Source organism: Osmia lignaria, chromosome 3 (genome assembly GCF_051020975.1).
Source record: "Osmia lignaria lignaria isolate PbOS001 chromosome 3, iyOsmLign1, whole genome shotgun sequence".
Classification (NCBI taxonomy): domain Eukaryota; kingdom Metazoa; phylum Arthropoda; class Insecta; order Hymenoptera; family Megachilidae; genus Osmia; species Osmia lignaria.
The window spans coordinates 7,878,535-7,897,107 of NC_135034.1; the positions used below are offsets into that span (position 1 = coordinate 7,878,535).

Genomic DNA, 18,573 nt, shown 5'->3' on the forward strand with positions numbered 1-18,573 from the left:
AGGAAATTGTTCCAGATTCGCGTGAACAGGTTGTTCATTTCGTTAATTGGGGACACGCGACTTCTGCGTTACACGTAAAGATAAGGGGAATATTAGCACGGGTCACGAGCAAATTTCGTTTCCCACTGTGTTATCCTATCACGAATCTTGCCGGATCAACAGTTATCATGGCACGAATAAAGACTGGCTCGATTATACTTTCAATTAGCCGCGCTGGAAACGGATGTCTTTAAATTTATTTAATTTCTCGCAATGGCAGAGAAAATGCCGCGGTGCTGCAACGGAACGAATCATAAGTGTGCCATTCTTCTTTGCGCCAGAATTTCAAACCGTTAGTTTGTCGCATCATGCAATTTACTTTACAAATAATATGTAATCGTCTGTGGATTATAATTACCACTTGGAGATAAATGATAACTGGTATGAAAAATTTTTGAAATTGAAGAGAATAAGAAGACGATCGTAAGGACTACCGAGGTGTTTTAGTAACGGCATGATATCAAAAGGTGTCCTTTATTTCGACGTGTCGTGCTTGTCAGCAAGACCCTCGTTCAGCAGGGTAACTTTATATACCGATGATATCCCTGTGTTCCCAACGAAACCTCGCGTCGATAAGAGTGGCTGGCAAAAGTTCAGCAGATACAGGGGAATTTATTTTCTCTCCGTGAGGGAGAGAAAAAAGGTCCTTCGAGCGAAGGAAGATAATGCGAATTGTACGCGAGGGCGAAGGGAATTTCGACTGTAACTTTTCAAAGCTTCCCTCGCAGATATTGGACGGGAATTTTGATGGAGTTTAAGAAACTGGAGTAGAATATTGAATATACGTATTATTGAAAATACCAAAAAATATTTCTCACGAAAATTGTTAAATTTCTCGTAACTTGAAACAGGAATTTAGACATTGAATTTGATTTTTGGTTGGGGAAAGGTGAGAGCAAAGGTGTTAATAGAACATCCGGTTAAATCATTCTGATCATAGATATTCCAAAAAACTATTAACTTTGCTACGAGTCATAAACGAGGCTGACCCGTTGTTTTCCCATTTGCACGTAAGTACAGACCACGAACAGGACTCGTTACGCTGTTCCAATGGCTTAATGATTTATATTATACTCCAGGACGAGTTTTAGCCCGGGGTTATTTTTAAACCATGCCTCGGTTATCCTGCAACCGAAAGCAATGACCGAACAAAATGTTCGTACTGCAAATTCGTTGCAATCTTCTTCCAAGTAACAAAAACTTGTTCTCCCCTTGCGCACTCCAATTACATCACTCGTCCGAAAAAAGGGTTGCGCCGAAAATCTTCTGCCTGTGTATCGTTCAATCAACTCGAAATACGAGCGTGTACCTGTTTCGCATTAGCCGAGACGGCTTGTCCGGAACCAGTCCCCGCGTTATCTGCTTAATTCGCTTTTAATTCGAGTCCCGGTGACCCCACGACCGTGGATTCGCGGTAAGACGGGGTCAGATCGCGAGTGTAACGAGCTGAGAAATTCGCGAGACAGGTACCGTTTTCGCTTAGCTAAAGAGGACGCACTAATTAATCGTCTCGTATGCGTCGCCTTTTTTTTTTTTGTACAGTTATAGCGCGTTTCGCGCGATCAAGAAGAAGAAGAAGAAAGGGATGGTGGATTGTTAAGTGGAAACGCATGATTTATTGATCGTCTTGTGGGACAGGCAGGATGATTGTAGCGAACCTTGCAGGTTTTCGTAAAGGAATGATGATGACGATGTAGTTTGGTAGCTGGACACCTGAATTTGTTGTTTGTTATCGCAAAGGTTTAATGGTTCCTCAGATTAAGGAGGTCGGTGGACGGGTTTTTTAAGGGAGAACCTGATGGTGAAACTTTTTTCCATGATCTTGTTTAATGCGATAATACGGGGTTGCGAAAGTATTTTGGTAATACGTTGATTATGGTCCCTGAAAGTTTTTGTATTTCGGTGGTTATTCGAGGGGGATGAACCTCGAGATTCATTATTTAAATTCGAAACAGTACTCTTTTGAAGGTACTCAATCATTTGTTTTCTTAAGCACAGCGAGTTCTTTGTTAACGGTTCGCGTAATTAGCCACCCATCCATTGGATGTTGATCGTCACGTTTCCTCACGAAATATCGTTTGAAATATTTCCGGAACGGCAAAGGTCTTTGTAGACACCTCCCGGCTACGTTCTAGATCACGGATCCAAGGTTCATCGACCAAGCATCACGGATCCGGTGGATAAAAAAAAAAAAAAAAACGCCGGCGATGATTGTATTGGAATGAGGGGTATTGTAGGTGAAGGATTAATTAGTCATAATGGCATGACTGCTTTTAGAATTCGTTCCGGTCTGGCGTGTTGCGCGATACAGTTTTGCCTAATTTCTTTGTGCAGGATCTACATAGTCCTTAATGATATAAAAAGATTTATATTTTGCATAATTTCTTTGCGCAGCATCTATATAGTTCTTAATTATATAAAAAGATTTATATGCAGATTTTGATTATAGTCAAAATTAAAAACGATATAATTAAATTTTGTAATTTGGGATATATAAATAGCTACTGGGTTATTTCTCTTGACATCAAGTAACATGTTCGAAACTTTCGCGAGGAAGTGTATGTACACACTCGTCACGGTGAATCGAGATGCAGCGAGTCGAGGCGTGAGAACGAGGATCCGCTCGAAAATGCAAATTTGATTGCCCGAAAGAGAAGCCGGCAAAAAGTGGTTCCATGTAATGCGGCCCGCGAGAATTAAAAATACGCTGGCGTTTCGTTTAGGATGCGAAATAAAATGAGCGATGAACGAAACCGTTAATTCGGACGAGAGTATCGCTCCCGCGGGAACCTTGCAAAATACCATCCAATTTCCATGGAATTACCCAGCTGTATTTTCGATGTTGTTGCAAACCTACGAAGAAGGTTAATTTTACCATGAAAATATTACACCATTCGAAAACTAAAAAGGTTATATAACAAAACAATCCTCTATGGCATAATAAGTTGAACCATCTTCTCTATTGCTTTAAAAAAAAAAAAAAGGCACTTCAATCTCTAATAACAGCGTGAACAAAAAAAGTAAGAATTTTCCAATTTCCTCTTGCCAGAAATAAAAACATGCAGCATAGAGTGATATAAACAATAAAAGAGAACGCTTCCTGTTCAACGCAACAATCGAATTCAGAATTTATGCGGCTGAAAACGAACCGAGAGGAATAAAGAATACAAACCAACGATACGAACGTGACTGACCACTGTGGCAAATAATCCTAGGCCGCCACGAAGCGATGAATAAAAAAAAAAATAAAAAAAATAAAAAAACAGGGCACAGGGATGGGAGAGTAAATTGCTTTCTCGTGGCTACGTCCTTCGTATCATCGTGTATTACCGTTAACTCGGCCCTTGCGATTGCGATTGCCGTGGAATTCGTTTCGTTCCTTTTTATGTCGACCCGTGGATCGCGGCCCGCTCGCCTTCGTCGTTCAACCGCGACGAGAAAACCCGTTCGATATTTCAACGCACCTGAGGAAAACAACTCTAAATATTCTTGTACAGGAAACACCAAACAGATCATGCTCTACCAACGAATGTTTCATGTTCACCTGGTGTTTATTCTTAACGAAGCCGGGGAGAATCTTGAACTTACCTGATTATTACCCGACACCTGTACCATTTTCTATTCTCGCTACCAGCTGATAGAGTAGTTCTTCTACGGACGGTAAATACAGGCTGATTTATTAAATAAAGCGATAAATCGTTTTATGAGCCGAGTAAATCTCAGCTTTTGCTTTTGTCAGAGAAGGTGTCTACTGGTAAATGAAAGTGGCCGTTCATTCTCAGCTTGGTGCTAACTTATTCCGCTCGAAATCGCGAGCGAACCGGACCTCGACGTCTCGTTGCTTCTCGCTGAACTCTTGCCAAAGCGAGTCCTTTACCGAGGTTTAAGGTCAACGAACTAACTACGATAATTGGGAATAATGGTTAGAATAAAGAGTGTCGTTCACTTTTCTAGCGATCAGATTGTTTGCTTATCTATTAGAGCCGTTCTTCTATGATGGAATCTGTTCGAGCTAGTTTGCTATTCCACTATTGTTTCTTTTAAATTTATTTCAATCAGAATTGTCGAAGGGAAATATTTTACATAACATTTGAATTTATAATTACTCTTCATTATTTCCATCTATTGTACCTTCAGCAGAATTTTAACAGTTTTCCCTCGCAGGATTTCCTATTTTATTCTGTCTATTGTATCGAGTTGGCCCTTTTCAGGAAATAATGGAGCCCTGCTTTAATTAACGCTGGACGTTTAATTAAACACAATGTCTCGTAGCTAAGCTATAGTCTCGTTGAAGTCTTGCTTCAAGGGTAGTTGCTTTATGTAAATAAGATCTCGGACAGCTGTTCATTTCGCTGATGAAACTTTCGTAGCTGTTTTCCGTGATATTATAACTTGAATAGAATTTATAATATTCGTATAAAATTATGATCCGTTGTACAAAGGGTCAAGGGAATAAGATGAGACCTTTGGTGGTAGCAAAAAATGAAGTCGAGTAGCTAATTACGCTAAGCTAATTATCTTCTGTTAGCAGTGTTCCGCGAGTATCTTGTCTGAAACCTCAAGGATCTATCCATCTTTATCCAAAGAAATTTCAAACGAACCATCGTTTCACTTAAAACCTTCTCGACGTTTTTCATATTATCGAGACTTTCGAGATTTTCAAGATAAAATTAAAAATCCACGATGCTCATACAAGCAAATTATATCCACATCCACGTTTCATCGTCAACGGCAATCATCGTTCGCATAAATCGCAGCGGGACGTATCATTTATTAACGATCTCGTTTGGCCGGGCCAAAAGCTGCAACGAGCTGCACTCGCGCGTGCATCCTGCATAGGAATCGCACCGTGCCATTTGTATTCCGAGCGTAGGCCGGGCCTGCCTAAACGATCGCGCGGAAACGTCGAACGCGCGATAAATTATCCATCGTCCAAGAGTATCGAATATTTACTCGCCGACAGCGAATGGCTACCGGCGATCGTAGGCCCGCCATCGCCAATAATAACGAGGATCACCCTCGTCAGCATGCTCCTCGGGATAAAGTTGGGACACGCTGTAATTGTCGCGCGATCCTCACTGATCACCATCGATTCCTGCCGACAAGGGAACGTGGCCTGCCTTTTCATCGCACGTCACTGGGACCATGTGGGAGGAAACGATCGAGAGGAAGTTAAATTAAGATATTTGGTTCGAGGGAAGATTTAAGCTTCGTATGAAGTGTAAATGAAGTGATATCGTTCCCATAGAAAACGTTTAAATGCCAGAAATTCTCTCGGTTTTCAAACCAGCATCACGCAGTATCAACAGTTAAATAAGCGTGAATAAAAGGACGGCGCGAATACAGGCCGCGAGGAGCTTTGTTAAAAAATGAAACAACGTATTCTGGAGTAAACCTCGGCTGGTGGAAACAATAAACTAAGCTCTCGTTCGGTTGGGAGGAAGAAAAGCGTCCATTGTATACGATTTTCCCATTATTTCAACGCGTTTCAACGTGGTATCTCGTGCTGAACCACGGTATCGCAATTGTTGCCAGCGTTGAATGCCGCTCCGTAGGGCGCGAGCCGTTTTAAACGAGGCCCGTAACACCTAGGACCAGCCTTTTGCATCCGCAAACTGCATCCGCTGCATTTGAATAGAATGGTCATATAAATACGCGACAAATATATGCAATTAGAGACGTCCTGTTTCCTCTAGCCCCTGTTATCACTCTCTATTGCGTTTGATTTTCAACGGGGGTTGAACACTGGGAGAGATCGAAGAAAGAGATAAACCATTCGTTTTTGTCAATTCTCAAATTAACTCGGTACTCTTCGTAAAGAATCACGTAATCCATCATTTAATTTCATCCGATATCCAATTCCCCGTCGACGACTCCTCTGTTCGTCCATTTTTCCATCAGAAGCCACATACGCGTACCAACCCCCTTGAAAAATCTCATCACGGGATCCCATAACTAGGCGGCTTATTCAAGCTGACTCGTCACCCTCGCGAAACCTCGTAGAGTATACCATCGGAGACCATCATATTGAAACATTTATGGTGGAAATATTAGGTGGACGATCCCATGGGAGGTTGGCGTATGTTCACCCTCGTATCATCTGCGGCCTAGAGATAACGTTTCTGTCCTGTCACCCCTGTAAGGGTTCGTCGGTGTCCAGAAGGACATTGTACTCATTGTTCACCGATGCTGCCTCCTCTAATGGCCATGTTAGTCTACCCTGATAGAAGAAATCTTTAATTTCCGCGATATTAAGAGACGCTAGGTTTCCCATGGGCCTCGTTCCGCTCGCTGGAGCAGCCTGAAACGATCGTAGCTTGATTCATGACTTTTCAGGATGGAGCACACGTAAATTGGAATAGGTCTTGACGTGATATTTTCGCTTATGGGGTTTAGAGAATTTGTAGACCATGGATGATTGAGAATTGTATATTACGAGGGGGATATTGTCGAGGGGTTAGGGTTAGATAATACAGAATTGGAAATTTGTCACGTATTACTCGAATCTTTTTCAAGCTGCAATCAGATTGCAGGATTTTTTTTCTCTCCCTCGTGTCGCTCTAAAAAGCATCCCCTTTTCAAGTTAGAAGCAAGCTTCCTTCAGAGCAGGAGCTGCTTGGTTTTGACGCGTTCGAAGACTCCTTTTCTTCTCTTCGGATTTTTCCCCAGACCCACACATTTCTGAAGAACCCTTCACCCGTCTCGCCATCTGGCCACTCACTTGTGTACATAGGCGATGATTTACTTTTTCCCGACGCGTTGCGAAGGGACTGGCATAGACGTGATTTTCTTTTCAATTCGATGAAAATTTCTCTTCGGGCTCGATATACCCTCCCTTTCGAAGATGGACACATCACGCCCTCTTGAATTCACCCTCTAACACAAGGTTACATAAATATTCACCTCGGGTTCCAACATTTCTTTACACATCCGCATCCTATATCATCATCCCCCTTTGAATTCGCGTTTATCCGCATCGTAACTTCTGTTTAGAATCTAAAGAAACTTTTCTTCTTCGATCCGATCGATCATCCCAGCAAGACAAAAAAAAAAAGAAGAGAAGATTCATTGGAATGCGCTTTTCTGTGGTGAAAACCCGTCAGCTCCACTCGGTCGACACCTGGAATTCCTCTTTGGTGGCGAGGGTTCCGCGTGGCGTAGCTGGGTTTCTATTAGTTCAGTCATCGACTGTGCAAACACTCGTTTTTCGTGGTGTGTTGTTCGAGAAGTCGGGGAAGTCACTCGAGACCGGTGCGGTGGGATGCTTGCCGTCGCGATTCGAAAAGGTGAAGGGAAGAGGGTGGTAAAGCGTGGAATAGAGACGGAACGAAGAGGAAGGAAGAGTGGTAAGGCTCGTGACAATGTCAATGTTTGCGTCGTTGCACCGAAGCACTCTCAGAACGGTCGTAGACTGAGTGTCTTCGGGTTGTACAGGAAGAATGGATCCGTGTCGAGGGTACGCAGAACTAGTCGCTCTTTGCGGGGACTACCTCAATGAACCTCCATTAATTTCCAAGCTTTCCCTGGGACCCTGAGCTCTCTCGTTCAGCCCTCTTCTTCCTGCCACGGAAACGTCAACCGTGTCTTCGCTCCGTTATCCAGGCCTTTTTCCTCTCTCCATCTTCCTCATCCTCTCTGCGCTAGGCTTTTGTTCGATCGATCGACGACCCCGTTGTTCCGAAGGTGTTGCGGCGCCTCCTCTTACAAACAGAGCCTGGAATTCGAATGGACGAGCGAGGGTTTCTTTTATGGGGCTGAATTGGGGTTGAAGTGGTCGACTCCCGGCCAAGTTGAACGGTTAAGTCGATCTTGTCTAACGTTACCTTTCTTCAAGCTTTCAAGGTCTATGGCTATGGACATTTTATTTCCATTGATTTGTATCGACAGAAGTGTTCGTTCTTGGATACCAAAGAAATCCTACGTAAATCCTTGCAATATTTTCTTATGTTCTATTTTCTGATGTTCGCACAACTTTATTGATTTTCTAACTAATCCGATCAAGATCATTACCGTCGACATGTTTCATAACGAAATGGGGTGAAGTGTATAAATCAAGATCGTGGGCGATTCGTGACACCGCTTGTAAACGTACGGGCCGTTGGATTACACTTTGACACGACGGGATACTTGTTCGGCATGTAACAGGTCCTCGCGAAGGTGGCGTCGGCCATCACCTGGCCCCTCCAGGTGTTCCGCTATTTGTCGTCGGCCCGATCTTCGCGTGGGCGTACTTTATGGTTAGGGGGGGTGATCGAGGGGTGGTTGGGCCCGAGATCTGATTTGTGAGCGCCATTACACACGGTCGAATCGTTGTAGCCGCAACTGTTGCATTTATGAATGCGATTACCCTTAATATATCGCTCGTGTAACTTTGCTCGCTAATTCCAAGCGGGCTGGAGTTGGCAATAAAATCGAAAGGGACTTACGACAGGTACTTTTTCCTCCCTTTCTTACTCTTTTTCTTTCTTCTTCGGTGGTTCCCTTTTTTATGCACTGATCCATTCGTTTGATACTGACAATCTTTTTAATTCAAATAATTGTTTAATAAAATTTTTGTATTTTTTCTTTATTGAGCTGTTAAATGAAATGTTATGACACTTAATTCATCGCTTTTTTGACTTTGATCTCCTCTTCTGTTTTATTACGTTGTTCAAGTTGTAGATACACCTTGGGAAGATTTTAGTATCAGGAGAATGATAATTTCGTTTCGTTAAAAAATCAACTAATGATAGTATAATTAAAAGTTTCCGCGGTACGGTTATAAAACGTTCCAGGGCATCATACTCCTACGTAGATTCGTAAAATGAAGAATGAATAGAAATGGCTGTTTGCGTTTATGCATGGTTTTATGAACTATAATAAACAAACGCGTTGTAATATTCTATTAGAAGAAGAAAAAACAGTATACGCCCTATGAGATATCATTACGTCAAATTAATATTTACTTTATTACTTTTCAAATCGTGTAATTTCAAACAAACCAATCAATATTAAATTGTGTTTGTAATTATACAATATTCTTTAGATCGTTTATACTATTTCCGGTCGGCGATTTATCACACCGAGATGACTTCGACCCTGTATCTCTGCTCGATAATCGCGGTTATTTATTCACGATTCGACAGGAAATCGGACGGATCGGGAGCCGTTCGTTCTGACCCAGTTATCGGGTTTATGATCGTTTGCTCAGCCGAGAAGGAAAGCCATGGTGTCGATTATGATATCTTATCGTTATGTGTCGTTGCGCTGGAATCCGCGATATATAATCCCGTTAATTGATTCCCATTCTGTGGAAGGTGAATGAAATTTCTCGCGGTCGCGGGAATATGCCACGATCGCGTTCCCATAGGGTGATGTCTCGATTCCGGATTCGATTCCAGGTGTCGTGCAATTTTTCTTCGGAAATCAAGATTATTCGACAGCGCGTGGAAATTAAAAGCTTTTAATTTTTTTTAAAACCTTCCGGTTTTTTTGACTTTCTAAATTGAAAAGCTTTCAATTTGCACCCTTCGTCGGAGCTTTAGTTTGAAGCGAGCTCGAGCGTTGCACGCGTCTCGAGCCGTGAACCTGTCCTTAACGCGGCGCGAGTAGGTTTCCGCGTCAGCTTTGAACGTTTACGTTGTTCCTAGAGGCGGGCACGCTTAATATGCGTGGGCGTTGGAGCCGCGGTGCGTGATTCAAGGTAGGTTCTCACGAACCACTCGTGCTGCCTGGGCGTCGACGGAGGGTATACGGGACGGAGGGGAAGGACGTGACAGAAGACGAAGCAAAAGTGACGATGACAAGGGAGGAGACGGGCAACGGTACGGGTTCGATCGTTTAGGAATTCGCGAATACTTTAAACGGGAGTAAAACGGATGGATATTTTTATTTCGTCTCCATGTCACGTTTCTGATACTGCTTTTTTAAGTAATTTCGATATCGGTGGTCCGTCGCGTGACGTGTGAAGGAATGATGGTAAAACTCAAAAGATTGAGCGAAACAGCACTTAATCTTAAGATTGGATAAAAATTACAGCAATTAAAAATCTCATTTGATATTGTATCTGGTCATAAATATTAATACATTAATACTTAGAAGTCGTTGCTTAAAGCGGCAGAACTCTTGAAGCCAAGTTATGCTCTGCAGTGTATGAAAAAAATGAGAAATTTCTATGGAACTGAATATTTATTTGCAAAATTCCTTCGTTCTATATAACGGATTAATTATTCTAAATTATATTATTACCATATCGTTATTTCGAAAGAATCGGTGAGTAGAAATGCGAAGAATGTAGAATGTTGCAAGGAGTCCAGTAAATTTGAATGTACCGTTAAAAAGAATCAAGTGGTAATGTGAAGAATCACTCGAGCAATTTAACGTTTGAATAAGGCGTTCCGTTTCCGCGGCTAATTATCATGTACAGCGTGTACGTTGTTGGCTCGAAGAAAGCTAACATTCCTGAATTCACTGGTGCCCAAAATACCTAGGAATCCGTAATACTGGCGGCGCGAGACGATTTTCAACGACGTTCAATTTATTATGCATCGTCATTCAAACGCCATTACTCGCCTCGGTGAATAATTTTCGGTTTTCACGGTACATGGCTCTCCATATACCAGCCGGTCGTTCAGGTGCATTAACTTTTCAACCGTCCTATCGGATTCATTTAAATACCGTCTATTACTCTCAGACGTAACTTCAATATTTAATATTTTATTCTTCGGAGATTGAGAATTTCTCCTTTTTAATAGTTTCATTTCAGACGTGGAGTATTTTACATTACAAAAAGCTATAATTTTTATTCAGTAATTAATTATGAAAAAATGCTTTAGAATGATGTATTCATTTAACAAAATTATGGGTGTTCAATAGAGGTGTGCTATGGATCTGGCGACTAGAGATTAGTTTGACTATTTTCCCTTTCGATACCTCATACTTCTCTCCTAACCAGAATGATCGTGTAATGTAGCTGATTATGAATATACTGAACGTGCCCACCTGAATATCGAAGCAGGTGTCCTCGTTCATTCAGCCAACTTGCTGTCTACACGAGCTAAGCGTTACTTGTAGCTATTCAAGTGTCTGCGGAGTATAATCGAGTGTTCCATGCGACATTATCATCAAGAAACTTTCCTATTGAAATTGATCGTGGTACTAGGTTCCTATTCCCCTCTTACTTTATCGATTAATTCATGTTTTCATTGAATATATTTGTTTCTTCAATTATGCAAATTTCGTATCAATCTCTTCCTGATTTTTGATCATTGCAAATTTCAAGGGCTGTTGAATTAAATCATTAGTAAAAATAAGTAATTAAAGTATAGGAACTCGTAAAATGTTGTACCATCAATACTGCTCAGTATTACAAAATACCATCATATATGGCCTTGATCAAGTATGCAAAAAATTCGTATCAACTCCACCCAGATTCTTGGTCGAATAGCGAAGCCCCATGATAGAAGTCGCATAACACCTGGACATGTGTACGACATTTACACGGTGACGTGATGGAACGGGAGCCTTATTTTTGCATTCCATCAGTGTGCTCCCACGAACAATTAGGCTCGTCGCCGGATTCTTCGCGTGCTTTCCGTCTGTTCAATCGCGACGATCACTACTCTGATATGCGATCAAATTATTCGGTCAGAGTATTAACGATGTTCCTTTTCTTCTATGTTCTAGCAAATCTTGCAGAATTCATCAGTCTCTGTGGAAATCGAAGTGAGACCGAGGCAATTGGTTCCAGACACTAATTGTTTCATCGACTATCTGCCACAGTTGCAAAATATCACCAAGGCAACCTCTGGTGCACAACCGATTTATACGCTTATGGTGCCGCTTGTGGGTGAGTAAATAATTTTATTTTATTCTCAAAAAATATCGAATTCTTGCAAATTAAATTTAATAGGTAATCCGCTTGTTTTGATAAGAAATATTATTTCTTTGAAAATCTTAAATTGTTTCATTCGATTCGGAAAGTCCAGGGGGGTTATCTGTGTTATTGAAGAAGGAAGCCAATTTGTTCGTAATACGAGTCAGAAAGTACAAGGATGAGATTAAATAATTCAGCACAGTCGCCAGAAGCGTCTCTGAACCGGTTGACCCCCGTCCTATCTCTCTCGCTTTAAAAGTATTTTTACAAAGGAAGGTCGTCGATTATCCCGAGCACAGGGAGGTGGGTTAACGTTGTCCGAAATAATGTCTGCTCGTAGTGGGAAAAAAGTAAAACGTATGAAATAATCGCCGATAAATAACGAAGGAGGAGGAGGTCGTGACTCTCGCTCGCATCCCGAGGGATCGCTGCTCGCCGAAAATAAGGGAGGGTCGAATGCGAATCGATCGAGCTTCGAAATACATCGTAAACCCGCCTCCCACGAGTTGTTTCCCCCTTCCCATCCTCGAATGTTTATGGATTTTCAGATGGAAAAATTCTGGATATTTCAGTTTTTAATTTATTACCTTTCGTTTTTAAGGATTTTAAATTTAATTTAGTCCATTTCGTTTCTGTAAATTTGTAAAAAACCTTTAATTTAACACTTTTCGTTTTTGTAAATTTGCAAATTTAAGATTTTCCGAACTAAGCTCTTAATATCCTACCCTTTATTTTGCTCGCAGCAGGCATTAGTTCATAAATTAATTAGCCGATCGTGAGTGATTCCTAGTAATGAGTGATCGAACAATATTTCACTCGCGTTCATTAACATCATCCTCTCGATGGAATTAATTTTCTCATCAGAATTTCACTCTCGAGTGTCTTCAGCGTAATGTTTCACGCTCATCATTAAACAATTTTATCGCAATTTATCATCTCGGTGTTAATGAACTGCGAATCCATGCAATACTCGATTGATTAAACGATGAACAAATTTATGTAGCAAATTGTCCAATTTGTGTCTCAATTTACGTGTTACGAAACTATGTAGCCATTGGGTCAATACCGTGTCGATCGAATAATAAATTATCAGAATTTCGATTAATTAAGCAAACGAAAGGACAATTATCAGGATGATTCTATACACGGGACGAGACGAACGAAGCGATGACGATGGTGATTGTCATCGCAAGGTGAGTCGGATGTTTGCGCATCTTCTGACCCATGCCATGACCTGCTGATGGTATTCTCTCGATGACATGATCACCCTGGGGCGATACTTTTAACACATTACCTATCACGTCATCCATATCTGGGTGATATTACGGAATGGATGATTCCTGCGATCACCCTTTTATGGGTCATGGTTTATCGGAATTTAACGTGGAGATAATGACATGATAATTGAAATCGTTTAAATTTAAATAAAAGGAATCACAGAGAAACGAAACCCTCGAATTCAGAAATACTATGTTCGATCGGAGCCAGAAGTTTCCCTTTTCACCAGCAAAAGCGACAGTCCGTTAGACGAACGTGGACGGTAATTACCAGTACGCACGAGTGTACTTTAGCATAGCAATTACCCAATTACCGTGCCTCGTGTAACTGTCGAATTAACGTGCTGGCTGTGTAGCCTTAGGCGATGGTAAATGTGTTCCAGCGTACGCCAACGACCCCCCGAGCTAAGTTGAAAAGTCACCAAAAAGATCCTTGAAAAAGAAATCAGTCGTTAGGATCGTTTGAGAAAAAAGGAAGATGCGAAATTGACGATCCTTTGAACAGACAAACGGACGAAACTAGTAAAAGTTCTTCTTAAGGACATATTACTTTTGCAATTTGATGAGACGTTGTATCTTTGTAACAAGTGAAATTAGCAGAAACTTTCATTTTTTAACCAGGGAGAGAAAGTGAACGTTTTAGTTTCTAATTTAGCAATAGGAAGACGGTACCTCGCTCCATTTGAACCCATCGAGTATTTTGTTTGATACTCGATAAATCCCTTTCAATTTTCATACAAATTGATAGAAAGTCCATCGTTCTCGTCTAATTTTATATTTTAACAAAAAACCATCGTTGAAAAACAACCCAAGGAAGATGATCCCTGGAGGAGTTTGCTTAGGGCGTTGAAGGCCGTACGAAACGGAAATAGTTCCATCAATCATTGTTACACGATTGCAAATTAACGGCGATTGGTTCGATAATTCAGTCGAATCGATTCCGAGGCACCCAAGTTGGTTGCGTTATCGTCGATTACGTCGATGATCCCCGCGGAACGTCCACTTGTTTCGATCATTAGCCAGATGACCTAGGTCAGGCTCATCATGACGAACAAGGACGATATACGTGGTTTTGGCCTTGCGAATTTTGCCGGTGAAAGTGGACGCAGGTGTTGGTTTTTTGGTCGATGATCTCCGAAGATGTTTCTTTGCGTTGCCAACAATTTGTCACGCGTTATACAATTGTAATAGATCAGCGTTGAAAGCGTGACAGGGACATCCTGGTGAATTAATATCGTCTAATGTCTGGTTGGTGAACGTTAGATTCTGATTTGACAGTGATGTAGCGAGGAGAATTATTGTATCGTTAAAATTTTCGGGATTGGTTAATGCGACATTAGTTTAATGTGACAAGTTGATTGATTTGAATGGAGCTAGGTGTACATCGTGTACGATTGTGCAAAAATTGGGCTATTATCATTATCATTTTTGGCGGTGACGTAAAGACGATTAACTGTGCGTTTGGAAGAAAGTATCTTTTGTATCGGTCGTTACAATGTTGCAATTCTCAGTTTTTTCTTCTTAGAACTGTTTATATAAGTGAATTTGAAATTTGTCAATTACGTAGGCATTTCTTTTGATACGAATGAAAGTGGAAAATTTCCGTATTTGGAATCAAAGGGTTAATTTACGATTACTCCTTGTACATTTCCGAGCAACGATACAACTTATATTCTAATCTCTAAAGATAGAAGGGTTGCTCTATCGCAGAAACACGATGCGAGTACGAGCATTCCTTCTTGAATCCTATAAATCCTCCCCTCCATACACGAGAAGATGAATTTCGGTCGGAATTCAATAAATTTTTGCATTCAATTGATCGAATCGATTTGCAAACGTTTTTCAGCAAACTTTAAACTTTAATTTTATGTATAATAAGTAATATTTTGTAATACTTTTATGTCATGAATTTCCCTTGGAATAGAACCTTCCCCTTCCAAGCGATACAACTATCGCATAAAAAGAAATACCTACACAGTTTGGCCAGCATTTGCAAGAAAGTAATTTCCTTTCTAATCGAATGCAGCCATCGTAGATCGAGCGAATCCGTATCGAGTCGTATGTCTGCTGCATCTACGAGGGGGTTGTTGCTATGGGGGTAGGCTAATGCATACCAAATGTCGTTGAATCTCCAATTGAAAGTGCCCTCGAATCGGGTGGCTGTGTTTGCTGTGTCTCGGTATTCCTACCTCTTTGCTATACAGGGTGTGCATGTTTGACGCTGCTTCTTAAATAAATTTCTAAATTCTATCCGTTGAAAACCAGTTGGAGTTCCATTTATGAAATAAAACTCACCTTCCGTATTTTCCGAATAATAGTGTAAAAAAGATTCTTTTTACGATGGTTATGAAATAAAGAGACTATCAGTTTAGTACACCCTGTACACGGGAGTCGATTATCGGATTTTAGGGGTGGTCTCGAAGAGGGTGAACGGGAAACGGAGGAAAAGACACGTACAGGGGCGGGCGAGTCAGGGCAGAAAAACACGTCTGGTCGAGGATTCTTCGGAACTTTTTGGCGGGTTAAACATCACTGGGAACAATTTATTCGACGAGGTCCAAGGGGTGCTCACCCCCTTAGAATAAGTCTTTCCTGTGGAGGTTCGCTTTCGAATCTGACAGTGGGTTAATTTATCTGGACCGAGGAGGGAAGAAAGTTGCCAACGAATTCTTGTGAAGAGTTACTGTATCGAGGGATGATCGTGTTCCTCGAAGAATTGCTAGTATAAGGATTATGTCAGATTACCATGGAGTGCTTTCATGAAAATTTTCCCATTTTCTTCATTTTTATATTAAACTTTCTTGCCTCGACACGTTTTGGTCATCTTTCTCCTGGCACCGAAAAACGAAAGTGTGCGTCCATGCAAATTCGTGCGACGTCGTGCCCTTTGACCCTGTAGCCAGGCCAGCAATGGCCTGTCTGTCTGGCTCCGACAACGGGTTACGTTCGTACAGTTAGGTTCTCACGGCTCATACATGAATGCATGTGTACTGGCTGAAACGTACGGCGATTGGACCACGTTGCCGTTGTCTAGCCACGATCGGTACGTGGGCGATGTCCATGGTGGTCGCGGGAGAATGGCTCTCGAGTTCGTTCTTTCAGCTGGATGCCATCAGCATCAATCGGCACCACCCTATTTGCTTTTACCTAATAAGAGCCTCCACCCTGCAGGACTTTATGACAGTGGTATGTGGTGTATTTAAGTATCCAGTGATGCAGTTTCCTGAAATCCTGTTTCATACGGAGTCCTGTAGTGTGGGGTTCGATGGGAAATAGGTCATTGTTATTTTATTGAACCGTCTGTCTACGTATATGCTGTCCACGAAGGGTACGGGAGTTTTGCATGATTAATAATTTTCTCCTCTATCGAGCAGACGATTAATTAAAGTTAGAAATGAGTTGTAGACGCGGAAAGACAAAAGTGGAGGCGGGCTTTGAAATTCTTGCTCCATAGTGTCGGCTCGTAATAAAATTCGCGAGCTCGAACTGGAATTGTTTTATTTAAAATCCGGTTGCGAACGGCGCGGAGAAATGTGTGGAATCCTGTCACGTATTTCCAGCAGTCGACAGTCCAATTACCGCTTGTCAGAGACACTCGAAAATTGTTCCTCTGTGCGACGCGACTTTGCTCCCTGATTATTAAACGTCGCCCGGTGTCTCGATATGAAATGTGGTGTTTAAAATTGAAAAAAGAAATTCCAAAAAATCATATATGCCCGAGGAAAATGTAATAATCAGTTCGGCTAAGAATTACGAACTCGTAGTCATTATTCGGTTATGGGAGATTGAAATAGAGGATCGCATTACTAATTAATCAGTTAAATCAGGATCTGTGTATAATTGGATTCGATTACGCGTCTACATTTAACTAAAACCTTCTATTCCAAGCAATTGTCATTAATTTTTATGTTTTATTTTCGAGCCAGTTATCCACAGAAATTTAATAAAAATTTTAGCCACCTAAAATCTCTGCATTTAGACCTGAAACACATTTCGTGTACCATCGTCGATCGAGCTAAACAAAAATATCTCGGGAAAAACGAAGCTCAGATCGAATCTCCGTGGTACGCCAGAAATTGCTCGTTCATTACTTATTGACCCGTCACTTCCTGCACGAGATCCTTGGAGATCTGTTTCTACATTTGAAACGAACGAAATCGTGAACTCGATAGTTGGCTTATCTATAATTCTTGAGGCTGGTCGATATCTATTTTAAAAAACAGATTTTCGCGAACTGCTTCAGGATTTATTGATCCAAGCAAGAAGAAAGTAGATCTGAGCAGTGTACTAAAATCTAATGTTATTGAACTTTACGAAACAGTATTGGAAAATTATTTACTAGATTTTCTAGACTATTTTGATATGAAAAGACAGACGTATCGAAGCTGGTACTACCTTAACATCTGTCATGTTACTAACAACGTGATATTTTCATCTAGCAGGAACGTCCAAAACTTTCCCAGGAATAAATCATCAATCTTTCAGTATACTATTAGGAACTCGTGCCATTCTGTTCTCGCAGTTTCGTCCGCACAACAAAAGTTCGTTAGTGGTACGTTTACGCAGCGGGGGTTGACAAAGTCCGAGTAAACACCATTAAAGGGCCCTTCGTTGAAATTCCGCGTCGACTCATTTTCCTCGAGCAACGGAGCCGATGAAAAAACTTTCATCCCCTCCCGAGAGAATTTCTCCACCCCATTCCCTTAAATCAAGTGGCAAATCAGCCCAGCTCTCAACGGGGTATCACTGCATTTTTCCATAGAATGAGCAAAACAAGAAGAAAAAAAAACTTTCAAACTTCAATCGAGCAACAAGAACCTTTGTTTTCAACAGAATAAGAATTTTCTATAAGAGCTGACAGAATATTGAAATTTCTGTTGCAGTTCTGAACGAGCTCGAGGGTCTAGCGAGGGGTGCCGATGCCAGGGACTGTCCTCCAGCTTCGAGGGCGACTTTGGACCCAGAGCACGTGGCCAGGGTGGCTGAGAGCGCCAAGGTGGCTCTGGCCTTTGCTAGAAGCAGAAATCCAGCGATCAGATGCTTAACCACCAGAGGAACTGTCCTTACTTCTAGTACATTCACCGTGGAAGAGGATGTTGACAAGGTAAACCGATTATCTTTATTTGAGATAAAGTTCAACCGATAGGAATATAGAAAAAAAGAAATCGAACAGATTGTGGAAAGAAGTGGCGGATAACAACTGATAGAAAAATAAATGGATTGCCAGTGTTCATTGAAGCGCGAATGTTATGATAAGGGGTCGAGGAACGTAAGAGAACCCCCCACGTGGTGCACAGATAAATTCTTCTCGCGGTGTGGTAACTTCTGGTGCGGCACGCATTCTCGGTCTGACGCTTATCTCGCTGGTAACACGCATGGTACATGGATAGGATAGGATCGTAA

At 41.5% G+C, this 18,573-nt stretch overlaps 1 protein-coding gene across 4 annotated transcripts in view; it reads left to right on the forward strand.

The window, feature by feature from the left end:
* Positions 1 to 18,573, forward strand: part of LOC117605448 (telomerase-binding protein EST1A) — an 83,574-nt gene that overhangs the window by 59,444 nt on the left and 5,557 nt on the right. For all 4 annotated transcript variants that reach the window (XM_076687981.1, XM_076687982.1, XM_034326811.2 and 1 more), the window contains 2 exons: positions 11,704 to 11,866; positions 18,054 to 18,274. In XM_076687981.1, the coding sequence (XP_076544096.1) occupies positions 11,704 to 11,866; positions 18,054 to 18,274 (384 nt within the window). The remainder of the gene's footprint in view (positions 1 to 11,703; positions 11,867 to 18,053; positions 18,275 to 18,573) is intronic.